Below are 15,866 nucleotides of genomic sequence, written 5' to 3' on the forward strand. Positions count from 1 at the left end.
ACAGTTAGTGAGTTCAACCCCGCATCGGACTCTGTGCTGACAGCTTAGAGCCTGGAGCCTGCTTCGAATTCTGTGTCTCCCTCTCTCTCTGTTCCTCCCCCCACTCATGCTCTGTGTGTCTCTCTCCCTTTCTCTCTCCTTCAAAAATCAATGAAAACATTAAAAAAAAATTTTTTTTTAATAAATAAGTTTACATTATCATTTCACACCCATTAGGATGGCTACTATAAAAAAAAAAAAAAAAAAAAAAAAAGCCCAGAAAATAACAAGTGTTGGTGAGGCTGTGAACAAATTGGACTCCTTGTACACCGCTGGTGGGACATACGATGGTGTTACTACTTTGGAAAACATTAAGCACAGAATTACCACAAGATCCAACAATTCTACTTCTGGGTTAATATCCAAAAGAACTAAAAGCAGGGACTGGAACAAATATCTGTACACCCATGTTCACAGCAGCATTATGTCTAACAGCCAAAAGGTGGAAACAACCCAAGTGTCCATCCGCAGATGAATGGATTAAAAATGTGGCATTTACATACAATGGCGTATTATTTAGCCTTAAGAAGGAAGGAAATGCTGACACGTGCCACAACATAGGTGAGCCCTGAAGACACCACGGTAGGTGAAAAAAGCCAGGCACAAAGGACAATGTATGATTGTACTTATATGAGGGACCTAGAATGGCAAATTCATAGAGACAGAAAATAGAATGCTGGTTGCCAGAGGCTTGCAGGAGGGGGAAATGGAGAGTTGTTTAACAGGTACACAGTTTCGGTTCGGGGCAATGAGAGAGTTTTAGAGACAGATGGTGGAGGCAGTTCAACAACATGATTGCACTTACTGCCACTGAAATGAATATAAAAATGGCTAAAATGGTAAATTTCTTGTCATGCATATTTAACCAAAATTCTAAAAACTACAAGTACACAAGCCTTAATAACCTCCTTATAAGCAGTGAGGCCCACGGCTTAATCCAGAAGCAAACTTAAGGATTCCTCATGGTCCATTTCCCAGTATGCCCTACCCATGAAGAAGGACCAAGAGCAGGGGCGCCTGGGTGGCTCAGTTGGTTAAGCATCCGACTTAGGCTCAGGTCATGATCTTGCAGTTCGTGAGTTCGAGCCCCGCGTTGGGCTCTGTGCTGACAGCCCGGAGCCTGGAGCCTGCTTTGGATTCTGTGTCTCCCTCTCTCTCTGCCTCTTCCCTGCTTGTGCTCTGTCTCTCAAAAATAAATGAACATTTAAAAAAAATGTTTTTTAAATAAAAAAAGAAGGACCAAGAGCCAGAGTCAAAGGTGAGAAATTAGTCCCACTAAATAAACTCAGAAAAGCCAAAACACAGGACCAAGTCCAAGGTGGTTGGCGAGCGGCAAGCTAGGAAAGAGAAGGCGGGGGGCGCCTGGGTGGCTCAGTGGGTTAAGCGGCCGACTTCGGCTCAGGTCATGATCTCGCGGTCCGTGAGTTCGAGCCCCGCGTCGGGCTCTGTGCTGACGGCTCAGAGCCTGGAGCCTGTTTCAGATTCTGTGTCTCCCTCTCTCTAACCCTGCCCCGTTCATGCTCTGTCTCTCTCTGTCTCAAAAATAAATAAACGTTTAAAAAAAAAAAAAAGGAAAGAGAAGGCGGGAGGCAGGGACTCTCTCAGGACATGGCCAGCTGATGAGACTGGTGAGGACAGAAGAGTGGTGAGAACAAGGAAGAACAGAGAGCAGGAGAGATCGGAGAAGGGACTTGCCCCTAAGGTAACAAAAGGGAGGGGAGTGGAGGCAAAGGTCAAAAAGGTAAAAAAGCAAGAAGGGGATTTATTCAAGAAGAGATTCTGTCCAAGGGTCAGCAGAAAAATTACTTCCTTCCATTGACATGGCCATTTGTATCTAAAGAAACCAAAAAAGTTGATGAAGCCTATAAAAAGTTAGGGAGAAAAATTTTGTTCTATGAAAGACTACTACTGTGTCACCATCCGCAGAGAACTAACATCACTTTTCATGGGTTTTTGTTTTGTTTTGTTTTTTATACAAGAAAAACTTATTTGCTTAGAATTAATTTCAATGTGGGCCTACCTTTTTTGTTATTAAACATTAGTATACCATGAATGAATTTAAAATGTTCTACAGAACAGGAGTTAAGAGTATGCAAGCTTGAGGGGGTGCCTGGGTGGCTCAGTCGGTTAAGCACCCAACTTCAGCTTAGGTCATGATCTCGTGGTTTGTGGGTTCAAGCCCCACATCGGGTTCTCTGCTGTCAGCATCGACCCCGCTTTGAATCCTCCGTCCCCCCTTCTCTCTGCCCTTCCCCAGCTCATGCTCTCTCCTCCCTCTCTCTCAAAAATAAACATTAAAAATTTAAGAAAAAAAAAAGAGTTTACAAGCTTGAAACCAGATCTGCCTGAATTTCAATCTTGGCATGGCAACCTGAGACAACCTACATAACTCTGCCTCAATCTCCCAATCTGCAAAATAGGGATAATAACAGTATCTACCTTGCAAGCCTCTTGCAAGAATTAAATAGGTTAAATTATAAAAGTACTTAGAACAGTGTCTTGCCACTGTTATAAAAGCATCAGCTCACTATTACCCCCCAGGTCTAGAATACGAGCTCCATGGGAGCTGGGATTTTGTCTGCTTTGTTCACTATTGAAGCCCCAGGTTCCTGACCTAAGTATGTGCTGAAAAATAAAAATTTGTTGAATCAGATACACTTTATGCCAGCAACACAGAACCCTGAAGTTGAAGAGCACGACTTTTTTGTTACTACTGACAACTAAAACCCGCATAATAATTTAGCCCGAAAGTTTAGAGTTCATACAGGGTTTTGACATACCTTGTCTCAAGGGATTTTACAAAGCTGATATTATTTATCTCCATCTCACAAACTAAGAAGACTTCAGGGGTTTGCCCAAAACACAAAGTCTGAGGCAGAACAGGAATTCTGAGCATGGAGTCTGCTGGGGATTCTCTCTCTCTTTCTCTCTCTCTTTCCCTCTCCCCTGCTCGCTCACTCTCTAAAATAAAATAAATAAAAAATAATAAAATAATTTTTTAAAGTTAAAAATAAAAAAAGCAAGTCCTCATTCCCCAACGTAAACTCCGCCACTCCCAACTTTCTACTGAGTACACCTGAATGTGAGGACAACAGCCAGATGACAACCTTCAGCTCTTGGCAGTGAGGGAGGGAAGGGGACACTGGACTGGGAGTCAGGAAGGTTCATCTGTGCTTGGTTTTAGTAAGTACGAGACCTCTCTGGCTCCTCTAATGCCTCTGGGCCCTGAACTTCCTCATCTGTTCCTTCTAGGACTAAAATTCTGACTTCGGCTTTCTCCTAGCTTCTGGAACTCAACAAACAAAACCAAATTCATCTTTTCTCTATTCCAAACCCCTCTGATGTCCCTATTCCTGATGCCCATTCTGCCAGCCACCCAAGCATAAACACTTCAACATCACCTCTGACTTAGAACTGACTGTTTCCTTCCCCTCCTGCCTAATCAGTCCCCACAACCCTGTTCAACCTCCAAAATATCTTCTGAATCTGTCACCTCCTTTCCATCCCCAAGGCCATCGACTCAATTCAGGCCCTCGCCTGAACTATGGCCATGAGCACAACTAAGTCCCTCCCTGTGTCTCCTCACGGCCAATCCATCATACTCATCCTCGGTTTGGCACTCAACACCCTCCAAGACCCAGTCCTGACCTCTCTGCGGCCTCATCTTCCATCGCGTTCCGTTATGTCTCCCAGGGTCCAACGAGTTTAGACGCACGGTTTCCTGGCACCCAACTCATTCTGGCACCAACCCCAGCCTCTGCCCAAGCTATCCTTCCCTCCAGAATGCCTCCTTCCATCCCTTCTCCTCTTCGGGGGGGTCAATTTAAATGCCGCTTCTTCAACTGAAGTGTTCCCTGATCTCCCCAAGGGGACAGTATCACTCCCTCTACTTAACCCCTAAGCACCTTGGTGGAACCTCTTTTAGAGCACCTATCAAACTCCTAGTAGTCCTTTCATTTTCTGGTGCCCCTGTTCTCCCTACGAGAGGGTTCGTTCCTTGTGAGTAGGAAATAGAGGTTTTATTCACCTTCGTATTCCTCACAAGACAGCTTCTCAAAGACTGTGTGAAGACATGATGGTATGCCATGAATGAGCTACAGATATTCCACACGGTGATCCCCTCGGCCCTCCAAGCAGCCACAAAGCGACTTCGGCAGCCAGAGTCCCCACTGGTCAAGTCTCAAGCATTCCCAAGTAGCCTCCGCCTCCAACCAGGCAGAGGCCGAGACGACGACTTGAGAAGCACTCAGAGGACGCACGTGGCACACTGTATAAAGTGGATGCCCAAGAAACATTTGCTGAATTGAATCTTGGAATAATCCATCTGTTCCCCCTCAACCACTGTCCCCAAGATCCCTGACCATCTAGACCTCTTTGAACGTTTTCACTGGATGTGTTCTGGTTATCTTTTTATTAACTACCTATCATCACCTGGTTATACTCGCCTTACTATCCAAAGCTTACATCAATACTGTATTGCGCAAAACAGCAGAGAATACGCACAATTTACCATGAAGAGATTCAAAGAATGAAATTCAACACTATCAAACAAAGAAAAGCAAATGCCACTTTACACTACCAAATGAGCAAAAACTTTTTTAAAAAAATTTTTTTTAGGGGCGCCTGGGTGGCTCAGTCGGTTAGGCGTCCGACTTCGGCTCAGGTCACAATCTCACGGTCCGTGAGTTCGAGCCCCGCGTCGGGCTCTGAGCTGTCAGCACAGAGCCCGACGCAGGGCTCGAACCCACAAGCTGTGAGATCATGACTGGAGCCGAAGTCAGATGCCCAACTGACTGAGCCACCCAGGCGCCCCAGTGAGCAAACACTTTTAAGGAAAAAATGTATTTCTGTCCAGTTATGGTAAAACTGGTACGTCCGTGTTTCTGCTAATAGTACAAACTGGTACAACATTCTTGAAAAACAGCGTGGCAACACATATCAAAAGTCATAATAACATTCATTCCATTTAACACAATACACTCAGGGGGAGCCTGGGTGGCTCAGTCAGTTAAGCAACCTACTTCAGCTCAGATCATGATCTCATGGTTTGTGGGTTCGGGCCCCACATCAGGCTCCGGGTGGACAGCTCAGAGCCCGGAGCCGGCTTCGGATTCTGTCTCCCTCTCTCTGCCCCTTCCCTGCTCACACCCTGTCTCTCTCTCTCAAAAAATAAACATTAAAAAAAAAAAATTATAACACAACACTCAGAAATGTATCCTAGAACTATAATTAGTCAAAAAATAATAAACATCTACAATAATGTAGATTAAAGTATTAAGTGAAAACCAGGGAGCAACATGTTTAACCTAACATTAAAAAATGTAAGTAAATTATGGGAGCATGACTTGATGAAATATTTTGCACCCTTTCAAAATGTAAGCATATAAATTAAAATTGTGACACCTATAACATGAAAATGTTCCATGATCTAACAAGCAGAAAAAATTCCAATTACATACACTATAATTAGACATGAATAAAATATATATATATATGTACACATATATATACACATGTAAATGCTTGTATGTGTACACGTGTATACATACATATATAGTTTTTAATGGAACTCCAAAAAGAAAATCAACGATTTTAGGGTAATAATCTAAATATTTAACAATTTAATATCCATTCCTGTTAACTTAAAAAAGAAAGTCCCCCCATACTCAAGAAAGAGGGGTTCCGGGATACAAGCTTGACAGAACCTCAAGAAAAGATCCAACCTATCACTGAGCATTTTGGCCTTACCTGAGAACTCACACGTTCCTTATCACAATGACCTCTATATGACAACCCCAGACCATAGCTTTCCAAGGACTAAGGAACCATCTCGAATGGTCTTCAGATCACACCCATGAACCCATGAATCATGCAAAACAAGCATAGCCTCAAAAACAAAGACAATCAGCAAAGAGCCAAGCCCACATTCAATTATAAAACCTGAAAGGATACAGTAGCGTCACATTCAAGTGTCGGGTATTCTCAAAGCCAACTTGCTGCCTCAGTGAGGGACTGTATCACATTTAAAAAGCAGTCTGAAATCATGGACAAATCAAAGAACTAAGGGCCAAGAGACCAAGGTACAGTGAAAGGGAAAAAGAAAAGTTATTCCAACTACAAAGAACAGAAAACTGAAAACTCCAGCTTAAAGCAGATGGGTAAAAAGTAGCTGGCAATGTCTTATAAACCAGAGGCCAGAGGCCATAAGGCAGGATGGCAAGATATTTTATCAACAGATGAAGCTTCCTTGAGCTGGTGAGGTCTAAAAAAGACTAGCATTGAAAATGTAACAAAACATAATTTTAGCACTGATGCCCCACAAGGACAGTATCAAAACAGTCTTCTAATTGTTTTTGCTGTAGTATCACCATTGTCCAAATTTAAAATGAAAGACCAAGATGCTATAATGGACCAAGAAAATTAGTTCTTGTGAATTACAAATAATAAAGATCAAATGGCCTTTCTTAGCAGGGCATTTCAGCAAAAGACAACAAATATGAGGGACTAATTAAAACAACCATTAGGAAAGAAAGTTTAACCTTTTGTTTCTATCGCTGTGTTCTCACTACCTAGATGCACAAAAATGCAGACATATACAGTCATTCGTGACAACACACACACAGCAGATAACAGGAAAAACAAAACTATTCAATACTTCCCCAAGTTCATGGGAGCACAGGGGGATTACCACTCCAGAATGCTGACTCAGAAACTGAAGGGCCTCTCAAGTTCTAATCATATGCAGATAGGAGTCGTCTCTGTGCGGTTACTCAATCAAAACGTAAGTAGAAGATTAACCTACCCTGGCTTCTCTTCAAACAAACTCTGGCAGAGCGGCCCCCGGGCTCCTCAGAGTATGTTCATCCTCATCCAGTCTGTTCCAGAAGCAGCCAATTCAGTCAGGACCCGCATCTTCAGGTTTCCACAGCTTCCCTACCATGCAGCATCACTGCATCCTTGTCCCAGCTTATGCTTCCTGGCCAGACACTCTACATTTAAAGTCTCTCCTCTCTTCCTCAGGCATCACCAAGTTCTTGTTTTCTAAATAAAGCTCTCCTAAACCTTACTCACCTGCAGTTCACTGCACTGGGTATCACCCAAATAGCCCATCAGAGCTCTTTATAATTTCTGAAAGAGAGAAAAGGAAGCTTTTCAATACATAGTAGAAAACACCTTTGCTGATGTATCAGTTCTGAAGCGTTTGTATCCAATATTCACAGCGTTATGGTCTTCTGGTCCATAGTATTTCAGTAAAACGTAGCCTAATCAGCCAGGACCAAAAGTCCTGAGATAAGAGACCAGAGATAAAAGTTCGGTTTATTGTTGCTATTACTTAGCGGTGTGACCTTGGGCAAGTCACTTGACTTCTGCAGGCCTAAATCTCCTCATCTGGAAAATCAGACAGACCAGGGATGAGCAGCAGAGCACATTGCAGGGGGAAGAGCACAGGCCTTCCAAGACAGGCCAGCACCACAAGCTACTAGTCATCATGACATCTGTCGGCTAGTTGTTCACATTTGGCCTAAATCTCCTCCTGGGCAAAACAGAAATAACAACAAGTATCTTCGGGTTGTTCCGAGAATTAAAGGAGAGATGATGAGTTATAAAGATACTATAGTAAACACACTGTGTGGTTTATCATAAAATTCTACAGGTGGTAATTACCACCATTACCCCCGGCCCTAAGGTTATATAAATTCAATTCACAAATATTTTTTTTTTCCTTACGGGATCAACAAATCAAAAGCGTACCATCCCGACAGTGGAATTAACCGGGTGTCTCACTAACAATTCAATTACAGTTATCTTCAACTGATGGTAGTTTACGATTATCAGTATTACTTAACATCAGCAGGAAAGAGATGTTAGCCCCTGCACAACACATCTAAACTGGTTCAGTGGCCATGCCTTCCGCGACTTCTCCCTCTGCTTTCCCTACTACTATATAAATTCCCAGTAACAGGTCTTCCAAAAGCCAAATGACACCAACTGTTTTCCATGGTCAGCTCAAGGGAATACAACGAAAGATGGAGGAAAGGGAACGAAGGCTTTTTTTTTTTTTTTTTCCATCTTTTTTACTTTACACACTTAAGTACTGTTCAAATTTGTTTACCACAGCATGCGTCAGTTTTGCATAAAGACAACTGTTTAAAACTATGTTAGTTATACATTTTGCCTAGTGACAGGAAGCTCCCCTCACAGGAATATTGTCACCGCAAGGAGAATTTCCACAGAAGAAAGCAAAAAGGCAAATTCAGATGTGCTGAGAACACCTAAAATATGGCACCAAAATAACAAAAATCACAAACATTCACACTTCAGAATGGTTCAGTCAAAAAATATGCCATGTGTTCTCTGAAGATCTAATGACGAATCGGGGGTTTTTTTTGGTTCAAAGCAGGATGAATATACAAACGTTGGTTTTACCAGACGACTTCCTGCTCTTAGAGAAATGACCCGGTGCAATTTATACAAGTAAACAAGGTGGTATGACTCTGAAAAACTGTCAACTAGTCTTAGACAACTGACAGCTTTTAAAAATTATATTACATATAGAAATTAAAAGTCTTCACACAACAACTCCAATTTGTTAAAAAAGGAATAATAACTCTATTAAAATTCAGGATTACTCAAAAGTATTACCCCAGCCACTCCTGGAGTGACAAACCACTACGTTTTATGTTGCTTCTAGCCAGTGCTACATAAATCCTGACTACACCCATCAATTTATTTATTTTTTTTTTTATTTTTTTATTTTTTTACACCCATCAATTTAAATGAACTGTAAGCTGGTGTGTCCACATTCTCCACACATAACATAGTTCTTTCCCAGAAAACGTTTCAAGATATTACTTAGAAATCAAACTGTAGTGCTCGCTTCGGCAGCACATATACTAAAATTGGAACGATACAGAGAAGATTAGCATGGCCCCTGCGCAAGGATGACACGCAAATTCGTGAAGCGTTCCATATTTTTAAGAGACTGTTAAAAACTGAGAACAAACTGAGGGTTGATGGGGGGTGGGAGGGAGGGCAGGGTGGGTGATGGGCATCGAGGAGGGCACCTTTTGGGATGAGCACTGGGTGTTGTATGGAAACCAATTTGACAGTAAATTTCATATATTAAAAAATAAAAAAAAATTAAAAAAAAATTAAAAAAAAAAAAAGAGTTTCAAGATCCCAAACAATGAAAAAAAATAAAATAAAATAAAAAATAAAAAATAAAAAAAATAAGAAATCAAACTGTATTTGCAGGCACACTTATCCACGTTTATGAGACTAAACAACCATAACAGTTTGCTCGTAATTTTTAAGCAGCCCCTCCCCCTACCTTGTTTATCCACAAGTTAATAAACTTGGCCCAAAATCTTCTATGCATTTGAAACAAGAGGCCAAGGATGTTATTTCTTGTGCTGAGCCTGTATTTGGATCTTAAATATAGTCAGACAATTATAGACTAACTTGCATTTAATATTAATACCAAGCCTACCTCTTAAACAGGGAATAAAAATGCATGTACGAGATCTGGTCTACTTATTTGTAGGTCCCTCTGCAATATTCTTAGCCTTTCATGAATATGCCGTGTATTTTTAAACTACACAAGGCCCTCTGCCTGATGATCTGTCCTGTTGTTTTGGCATCCCTCCCCTCTCCAGGAAAACACTGGCCAGTCCATAAATGTATACAGACTTTATAATGATGCAGACTGAACATTTTTGATATTAGAAGATGAAAAATCTTGCTAACAGTGGCAAAAAACAAGTTTGCCACCTGACAGAGAGGTACTTAATGACTCCCCAAAACTACAGCCTTACCTAAAAATAGTGTCCTAGCTTCTCAGCCAAAAGGATAGACGAAAAAAGCTGCCTTTATTCAGCTAAAAGACAGACTTCTACTTTGCCTCAACCTTTAAGACGAAGGTACTTCTTATTTTAGAATACTTTGTGTAACAACTTGTTTGATGGCCAACCACTAACTTCACTTTCAAGTGACTACTGACAATTTACATGGTCTACACGTATGAAAACTGTGGAAAAGGTCTTGACACAATGCAGGCCAAACAACACTAGCCACAAGAGACTACCTATTTCTAAATACTCAATTTTTTTAAGTTTGTCCTTATTTATTTTTTTAGCATTCTCTACACCCAACATAAGGCTCAAACTCCTGACCCCAGAGATCAAGAGTCTCATGTTCTTCCAACTGAACCAGGCAGGGGTCCTAAATATTCAGTTTTTCAGACCACAAACAAACATCTCCATCGGCCAAGACATAGATCACTGGTTCCTTTCCACAAAGTAATCTGCAAAATTAAATAGATAAATAAATAAAAATAAAAGGTCTTGATTGGGAGGTCTAAGGCATGAATATGCCTCTATCTGTAAGCTGAAAATAAATTTTAAAATCCACATTTGCTCAGCAAAGAATAAAAATAAAAATCTATGGGGGCTCCTGGGTGGCTCAGTCGGTTAAACGTCCGGCTTCAGCTCAGGTCATGATCTCTCGGTTTGTGAGTTCGAGCCCGGCATCAGGCTGTGTGCTGACAGCTCAGAGCCTGGAGCCTGCTTCGGATTCTGTGTCTCCCTCTCTCTCTACCCCTTGCCCTCTCACACTGTCTGTCTCTCAAAAATAAACATTAAAAAAAACTTTTTTAATAAAAAATACATAAAAATCTATGTAATACACACAAGTTTCAAACACAAGCAAATGTGGCCTGTGCACTTACAGAAGGATGATTGATTTATGTCCACCTTCCCCTCCCAGGTTTTTGTGTGTACGGTTTTGTTTTGTTTTTGTTGTTTTGGGGGTTTCCTTTTTTTTTTTTTTTTTTTTTTTTTGGTAAAGCAAAATGTCAATAGTATGCCTCAATCTGGAAAAAAAATAAAACACAGCTTATTCTCCTTAAATAGATATTGTGATAAATAGGAAGTTTGTGACAGGATCTCAAAATCCAAAGGCTACCCAGATGTGTTGGGGAAAAAACACACACACAGACACAAACAATGACCAATTTCCCATAATAACTTTACATTTTCTCAATAAACCATAACAAAATATTTTTAAAGTTGAGAAAAGTGCTGGTGAAAAATGTAAAATTAGCAAACTTCTCTCCTCCTCCTTACTGAATTATAACTGCTCACAAACACTCTATCAATGTCCTTTAAATCCAAAGCATTCTAAATTAGATTAAAGCAACACTTCCAATTCACATATCACATAGGACCAAAAATTAGCCCTAATAAGCTAAAATCTCAACACCCTTGTTTTCTATTTCAAAATAACCACGTGACAAGTATTATTCCAGTTTTTATAAAACAAAAGGAGAGACTGATGCCTAAAATAAATCTTTCCAAAGGAAAGGTTATATTTGACAAGAGTCCCAGGAACTGTGGACACACAAAATCCACATAAACAATCACTAACGCTCAATGTGGAGTATGTGATGGCTCCCAATACACACAAGAAATTAAGACATCCAACTGAAATTACACAAGGAAATTTAAATATAATGACCCCTGGTGAAGATACTGATCAAGGAGAGTTGCAAATAACATTTGGCTGTGGATACGCTCCACTATAGCTGAGCATGTTCAACAACTGAAAAGTTTGGTCCATAGGACACATTTCTCCTTTCTAAATGGAGCCCTGCCTATACACCCATGTGATTGATTGAGATGTTTGGAAAATAAAGATGGTCCAGTCAATTTAGTTTCAGCCTCACCCTTGTGCATTAGTTAAAATAAAGAAGGGGGGAAAAAGGTAAATCATTCTTAACTCCAGTCTCACCTTACACACCTCATCAGCACTGTAGTTCTTTAGTGATCAATTACTTCATCCAATTCCTGAGGCAAACAGAAAAGTAAAATGTGTCTGTACAACATCAGTAACAGGCATCACCAGTAGCAAATAACTTTATCAGCCCCAAGTAAAAGGGCTTCTAAAATTTAAATGGAAAAAGTTACCAAAATGGTACAGTAAGCAGTTTTGTAAATGATTGTTTTAGTTTAAAATAAAAGCACTTCTCCTTTCTGTGTGATGGCAGAATAGACTATAAAATTCTCTTAAGATCCAAAATGTAAAAAAAAAAAAAAAAAAAAAGTCAGCTCTTTCAACACTGACTGATTTTACTTTCAAAGAAGGAAAAAAAAGAAATAAAGGACAAGAAACCTCATTAATGTAAGTTTAAGACAGGGCAAAATTAAGAACAAACTAGCCAGAACAACTCCTCCCTCCCCACCCCACCTCCCACCCACACCCGGCATCCACTGTCTCTGGAATTATACATATTAACGATTTGCCCGAAAAGTCTAAGTTGTGAAGGAGAAGGAATAACAATTTTGAGTTTCAAACAAAACCGGAGGATCCCAATCCAAGAATCCTAAGACCCTTGGCTTCCAGCCCTGTCTGAAGGATCCCCAGCTAAGGGTAGGGTGCAGAAAGCTCAAATAATTTGAGGAGAGAGGAATCAAAGTTCCCTAAATAAAACTGCAGTCCCTTACCCCGAGGAAAGGGGAGTCTTAAAAGAATCTCCAGGAAAAGATAGTCTTTTTTTTTTTTTTTGATAGTTTTTATTTTTGTTGATGCGCTTGTGGGCCAATGAGAATTTCCGAGGAGGGGGCGGAGAAAGGGGGGGGGGGAGAAAAGTGAAGCTCGGGCAACAGCCCCGGGCGGGGGAGGAAGGGGGCGCACCCCTGACCCACTTTTGCCGACGCCCACCCTCGGCCCCCGCCCCACCGCTGCAAGTCCGAGCCCAGAGGGGGCGATCGAGCGGGGCGTGGGAGGCCCGCACGCTCCCCACCCCCAGCCGCGACCCGGAGGAGGGCAGCGTGCAAGGCGGCTCGACCCCCCCCCCCACCCGAGTGCCCGCGGCTGGAGAAACCTCCCACAGGCTCGCGGCCCAGGTCTGCAAAGCCCCCTCCACCGCCTGGGCCCCGGGCGCCGCGGCCCCCAGCGGAGGGGAAGGGGACCGAGGAGGGGAAGAAGCTGTAAACAGCCCCAGCGTCCGGGCCTCGCCTCGAAGAGCCCCGCTTCCCAGGCCCCGCCGCGGCCGCCTGAGTCCCCAGCCCGTCCGAGGGACGCCCCTCCCGGGGCCTCGGGGACCGGAGGGGAGTCAGGTCTCCTCCCCAGAGGGCTCCGGCAGCTCGCGGAGCGGTCCCAGCAGCAGAGAAGGGGGAAGTCAGGACTTACCTGTCATTACTTTCTACGCCATCTTGGATCCACTTGTCAACGTCCCCACAAAGCATTATGGGTAAGAAAGAGCCTTTAAAGTGACTCCCCCCCTCGGCCCCCGACTCCCGCCTCCCGCCGCCGGCGCCGCCCCTCCGGCCGCACCTCCCGCCCGGAAAGTTGCCCCGGCAGGCGGGCCGGCCCGGGCGCCTGCAGACCGGCCCCCTCCCCTCCTCCGGGCTGTTTGCATTTAAAATTCACCCCCATTTTAAAAATGTGGCTTTGGGTTTTCCTCTTTGCTCCTGCCTCTGGGCTCCCTTCCCCCCACCCCTCGTCTCCACGCCTGTTCCCTTTGCCCCGCCGCCCTCCTGCCCTGGCAGACACCCCACGTCTGCATTTAATCAGCCCGAGGTTTCCCTGCTGCTGGCAGCAGAGAGCTGCTCATTGATTTATTTATGCGCATTTATGCGTCTGTTACTGCTCTAGATCCTCGGTGCCCGGCGGCGGGCTCGTGGCCGGCTCCCTGCCCCGGGGCATCCGTGGGTCGCCTGCAGGGCCCTGCAGCCCCGCAGCCCCGCAGCCCCGTAGGCGCTCTGACTCCGGCATCCGCGGGTGGAAAGGTGCCTCTGTCCTAGCAAAGCGCTCCGAGGCCCTCGGGCTCCAGGACCTGGGCGGACACTATCCCCGGCGTCAAAGCGTGTTTGGGGGTTGGGGGGAAGTAAGAAGCTGAATGCAACTTTTACCCGTCTGCTCTCCCTTCAGCTGTCTCCTCCCCTCGGCCGGTAACGTGATCCGTGACCCTCTAGGTGGGGACCCCTCCCCTAGGAATGTGGCTTTGGGCACTGCCGTATCCACCCATTTGCAGTCCCGGCTGAGAGTGGACTGTGACTTCCTGGGGCAGGTAACTCGGGGGCGCAGGCTGCGGGCTCTGGCCCGGACGGGGAGGCGCGCCAGGGCCCCGGGAGAGTCCGCGAGCGGAGAGAGTCCAGGGCTGGGAGGAGGGTGCGCCCACCGGGGTCCACCTGCCGGGTCCCAGCGGGGCGGCGAGCCCCGGAGGCAGAGCTAGGGGAGGACCGCGGGCGCCACTCCCGCCGGGGGGTTGTGGGGGGACGTCCGGAGTTGCCCGGGTTCGCTTTAAGGAGGGGGCTACGAGACGCGGGGCGAGCAGCCCTGCAGCCCACGCACGCCGGAGGGGCCTCTGCTCCCGCCCGCGGACTCTTTGTAGGGCGCAGAGCTCTGCCCGATACCCGCCGCCGGCTTTCGATTGAGCGCGGCGACCACACCACGCGTCCTCACTCAAGCGCAGTGGTCCCATACCCCCTGAAGCCTCGTAGTCAGTCCCCCAGCTCTTTCCCTTTACGGCGACTCTGGTTGCTTCCCCCCCCCCCGCCCCATCCCCCACCAAGCAAGCGTTTACAAAGAAGTGTCCAAGGGAGAATCCTCTAGGACATCAGTGCTTGTGAAACTGTGTTCCCTACCAAATGCTGTTCAAGGGCTCTGAAATTAGAAGAATGCATGGGCATTAAAGCCCTCTTCGGGGCACGGGGAGTGCCTAGGGCCTGGGTCTACCCTAGGGTTTTGCTCTGTTCCAGACCCACAGCCCTCTCTCTCGAGGAACCTAGATGGATGCGGACACGAGCCCTGCCCCAGGGAGCAAAAAAAAAAAAAAAAAAAAAAAATCCACCAGGCAATTGTCCCGGCCAAATGAGTAGAATGAGGTGTAGACTCATTAAGGGATTGGCCCGGGGTCAGCCGTGAGGGAGGGAACAAGGTAATGAGTCACTCCAGGCAAAGAACAAGGCGTGCTGGGGAGGGACCTCCCCTGAGTCACCCACTTCTCTGAGCTTGGGAAACTGAAGCCTGGAGCCAGGTTCTTAGCTGTTGGGCTCAGGCATCCACATGGGGCCTGTGGACAAGGGGGCGGGGCCCAGAGGGCCCTCTGTTGTTGCCATCTGAATAATGGCCTTCCCCTCCCATCTAAAGGAGGCCCCCAAGGTTTTTGGGCTGATGGGGGGCTCGTGGGGTACAGAGCCAAGAAAGAATTCTTGAAGACGTCTTTGGTGCAAAACGTGATTTTATTAAAGCTGGGGGACAGGATCCATGGGCAGGAACAGCTACACTGCAAGTTGGGGAGGGGGGGGGTGACCATTTTATGGAGTCGGGGGAGATAAAGTCCACAGGGAGTTTCCAAAGAGACTTTCACATGCTAAAGACTTACTTAAGGCCTAGCTATTGTCAAGCTAAGGTTGTTTTTCCCTCTAGCAAAGCATTAACATTAAGACTGTAGGGAGTTCCTGGACTTTAGGCCAGTGATAAGATTGTCTTTTTCTTGTAAACTATGCAGACTCTTATTTGTTTTTTGTCCTTTCCTGTTTTGGGGTAGCTGGGAGTGTCCAAGAAATGTCCAACATGCCCCCCCCCCACCGGGGGTGGGGAGGTATTGCTGTTAGCCTGTACTGTGCCCTCAGCTTGCCCCACTCTCCCTCATCACCCTCGTCCCAATACCCCCCCTTGCTCCTTTTCCATTTCTCCTACACTTGCTTAGATACTCCTGTGTACTTACTTAATGGGTGCTTTGTGTCTACATAGCAGCACTTCAGGTGTGTGGTCTGAGTTTCCTAAAATTAAACGCTGAATAAAACGCCAGCAAGGACTGTGCC

General features: G+C 45.0%; 1 protein-coding gene, 1 long non-coding RNA gene and 1 other non-coding gene across 3 annotated transcripts; 2 read left to right on the forward strand and 1 right to left on the reverse strand.

Annotated features, from left to right (window-relative positions):
- Positions 1–228: 228 nt before the first annotated feature.
- Positions 229–12,063, reverse strand: LOC125917453 (uncharacterized). The gene is made up of 2 exons (XR_007456194.1): positions 11,827–12,063; positions 229–7,167 (listed from the first exon to the last, which is right to left on the reverse strand). It is a non-coding gene; the product is annotated as an uncharacterized LOC125917453 (long non-coding RNA).
- LOC125917455 (U6 spliceosomal RNA) lies at positions 8,910–9,016 on the forward strand. Its single transcript, XR_007456196.1, has one exon. It is a non-coding gene; the product is annotated as a U6 spliceosomal RNA (small nuclear RNA).
- Positions 12,064–12,620: 557 nt separating the features above from the next.
- On the forward strand, positions 12,621–15,413 carry LOC125917454 (collagen alpha-1(II) chain-like). The gene is made up of 2 exons (XM_049623650.1): positions 12,621–13,288; positions 13,969–15,413. The coding sequence occupies exons 1-2, from the start codon at positions 12,621–12,623 to the stop codon at positions 14,270–14,272; spliced, it is 972 nt and encodes a 323-aa protein (XP_049479607.1). The 3' UTR covers positions 14,273–15,413.
- Positions 15,414–15,866: the final 453 nt, after the last annotated feature.

The sequence above is a fragment of the Panthera uncia genome, unplaced genomic scaffold (assembly GCF_023721935.1).
Source record: "Panthera uncia isolate 11264 unplaced genomic scaffold, Puncia_PCG_1.0 HiC_scaffold_1875, whole genome shotgun sequence".
NCBI classification, from domain to species: domain Eukaryota; kingdom Metazoa; phylum Chordata; class Mammalia; order Carnivora; family Felidae; genus Panthera; species Panthera uncia.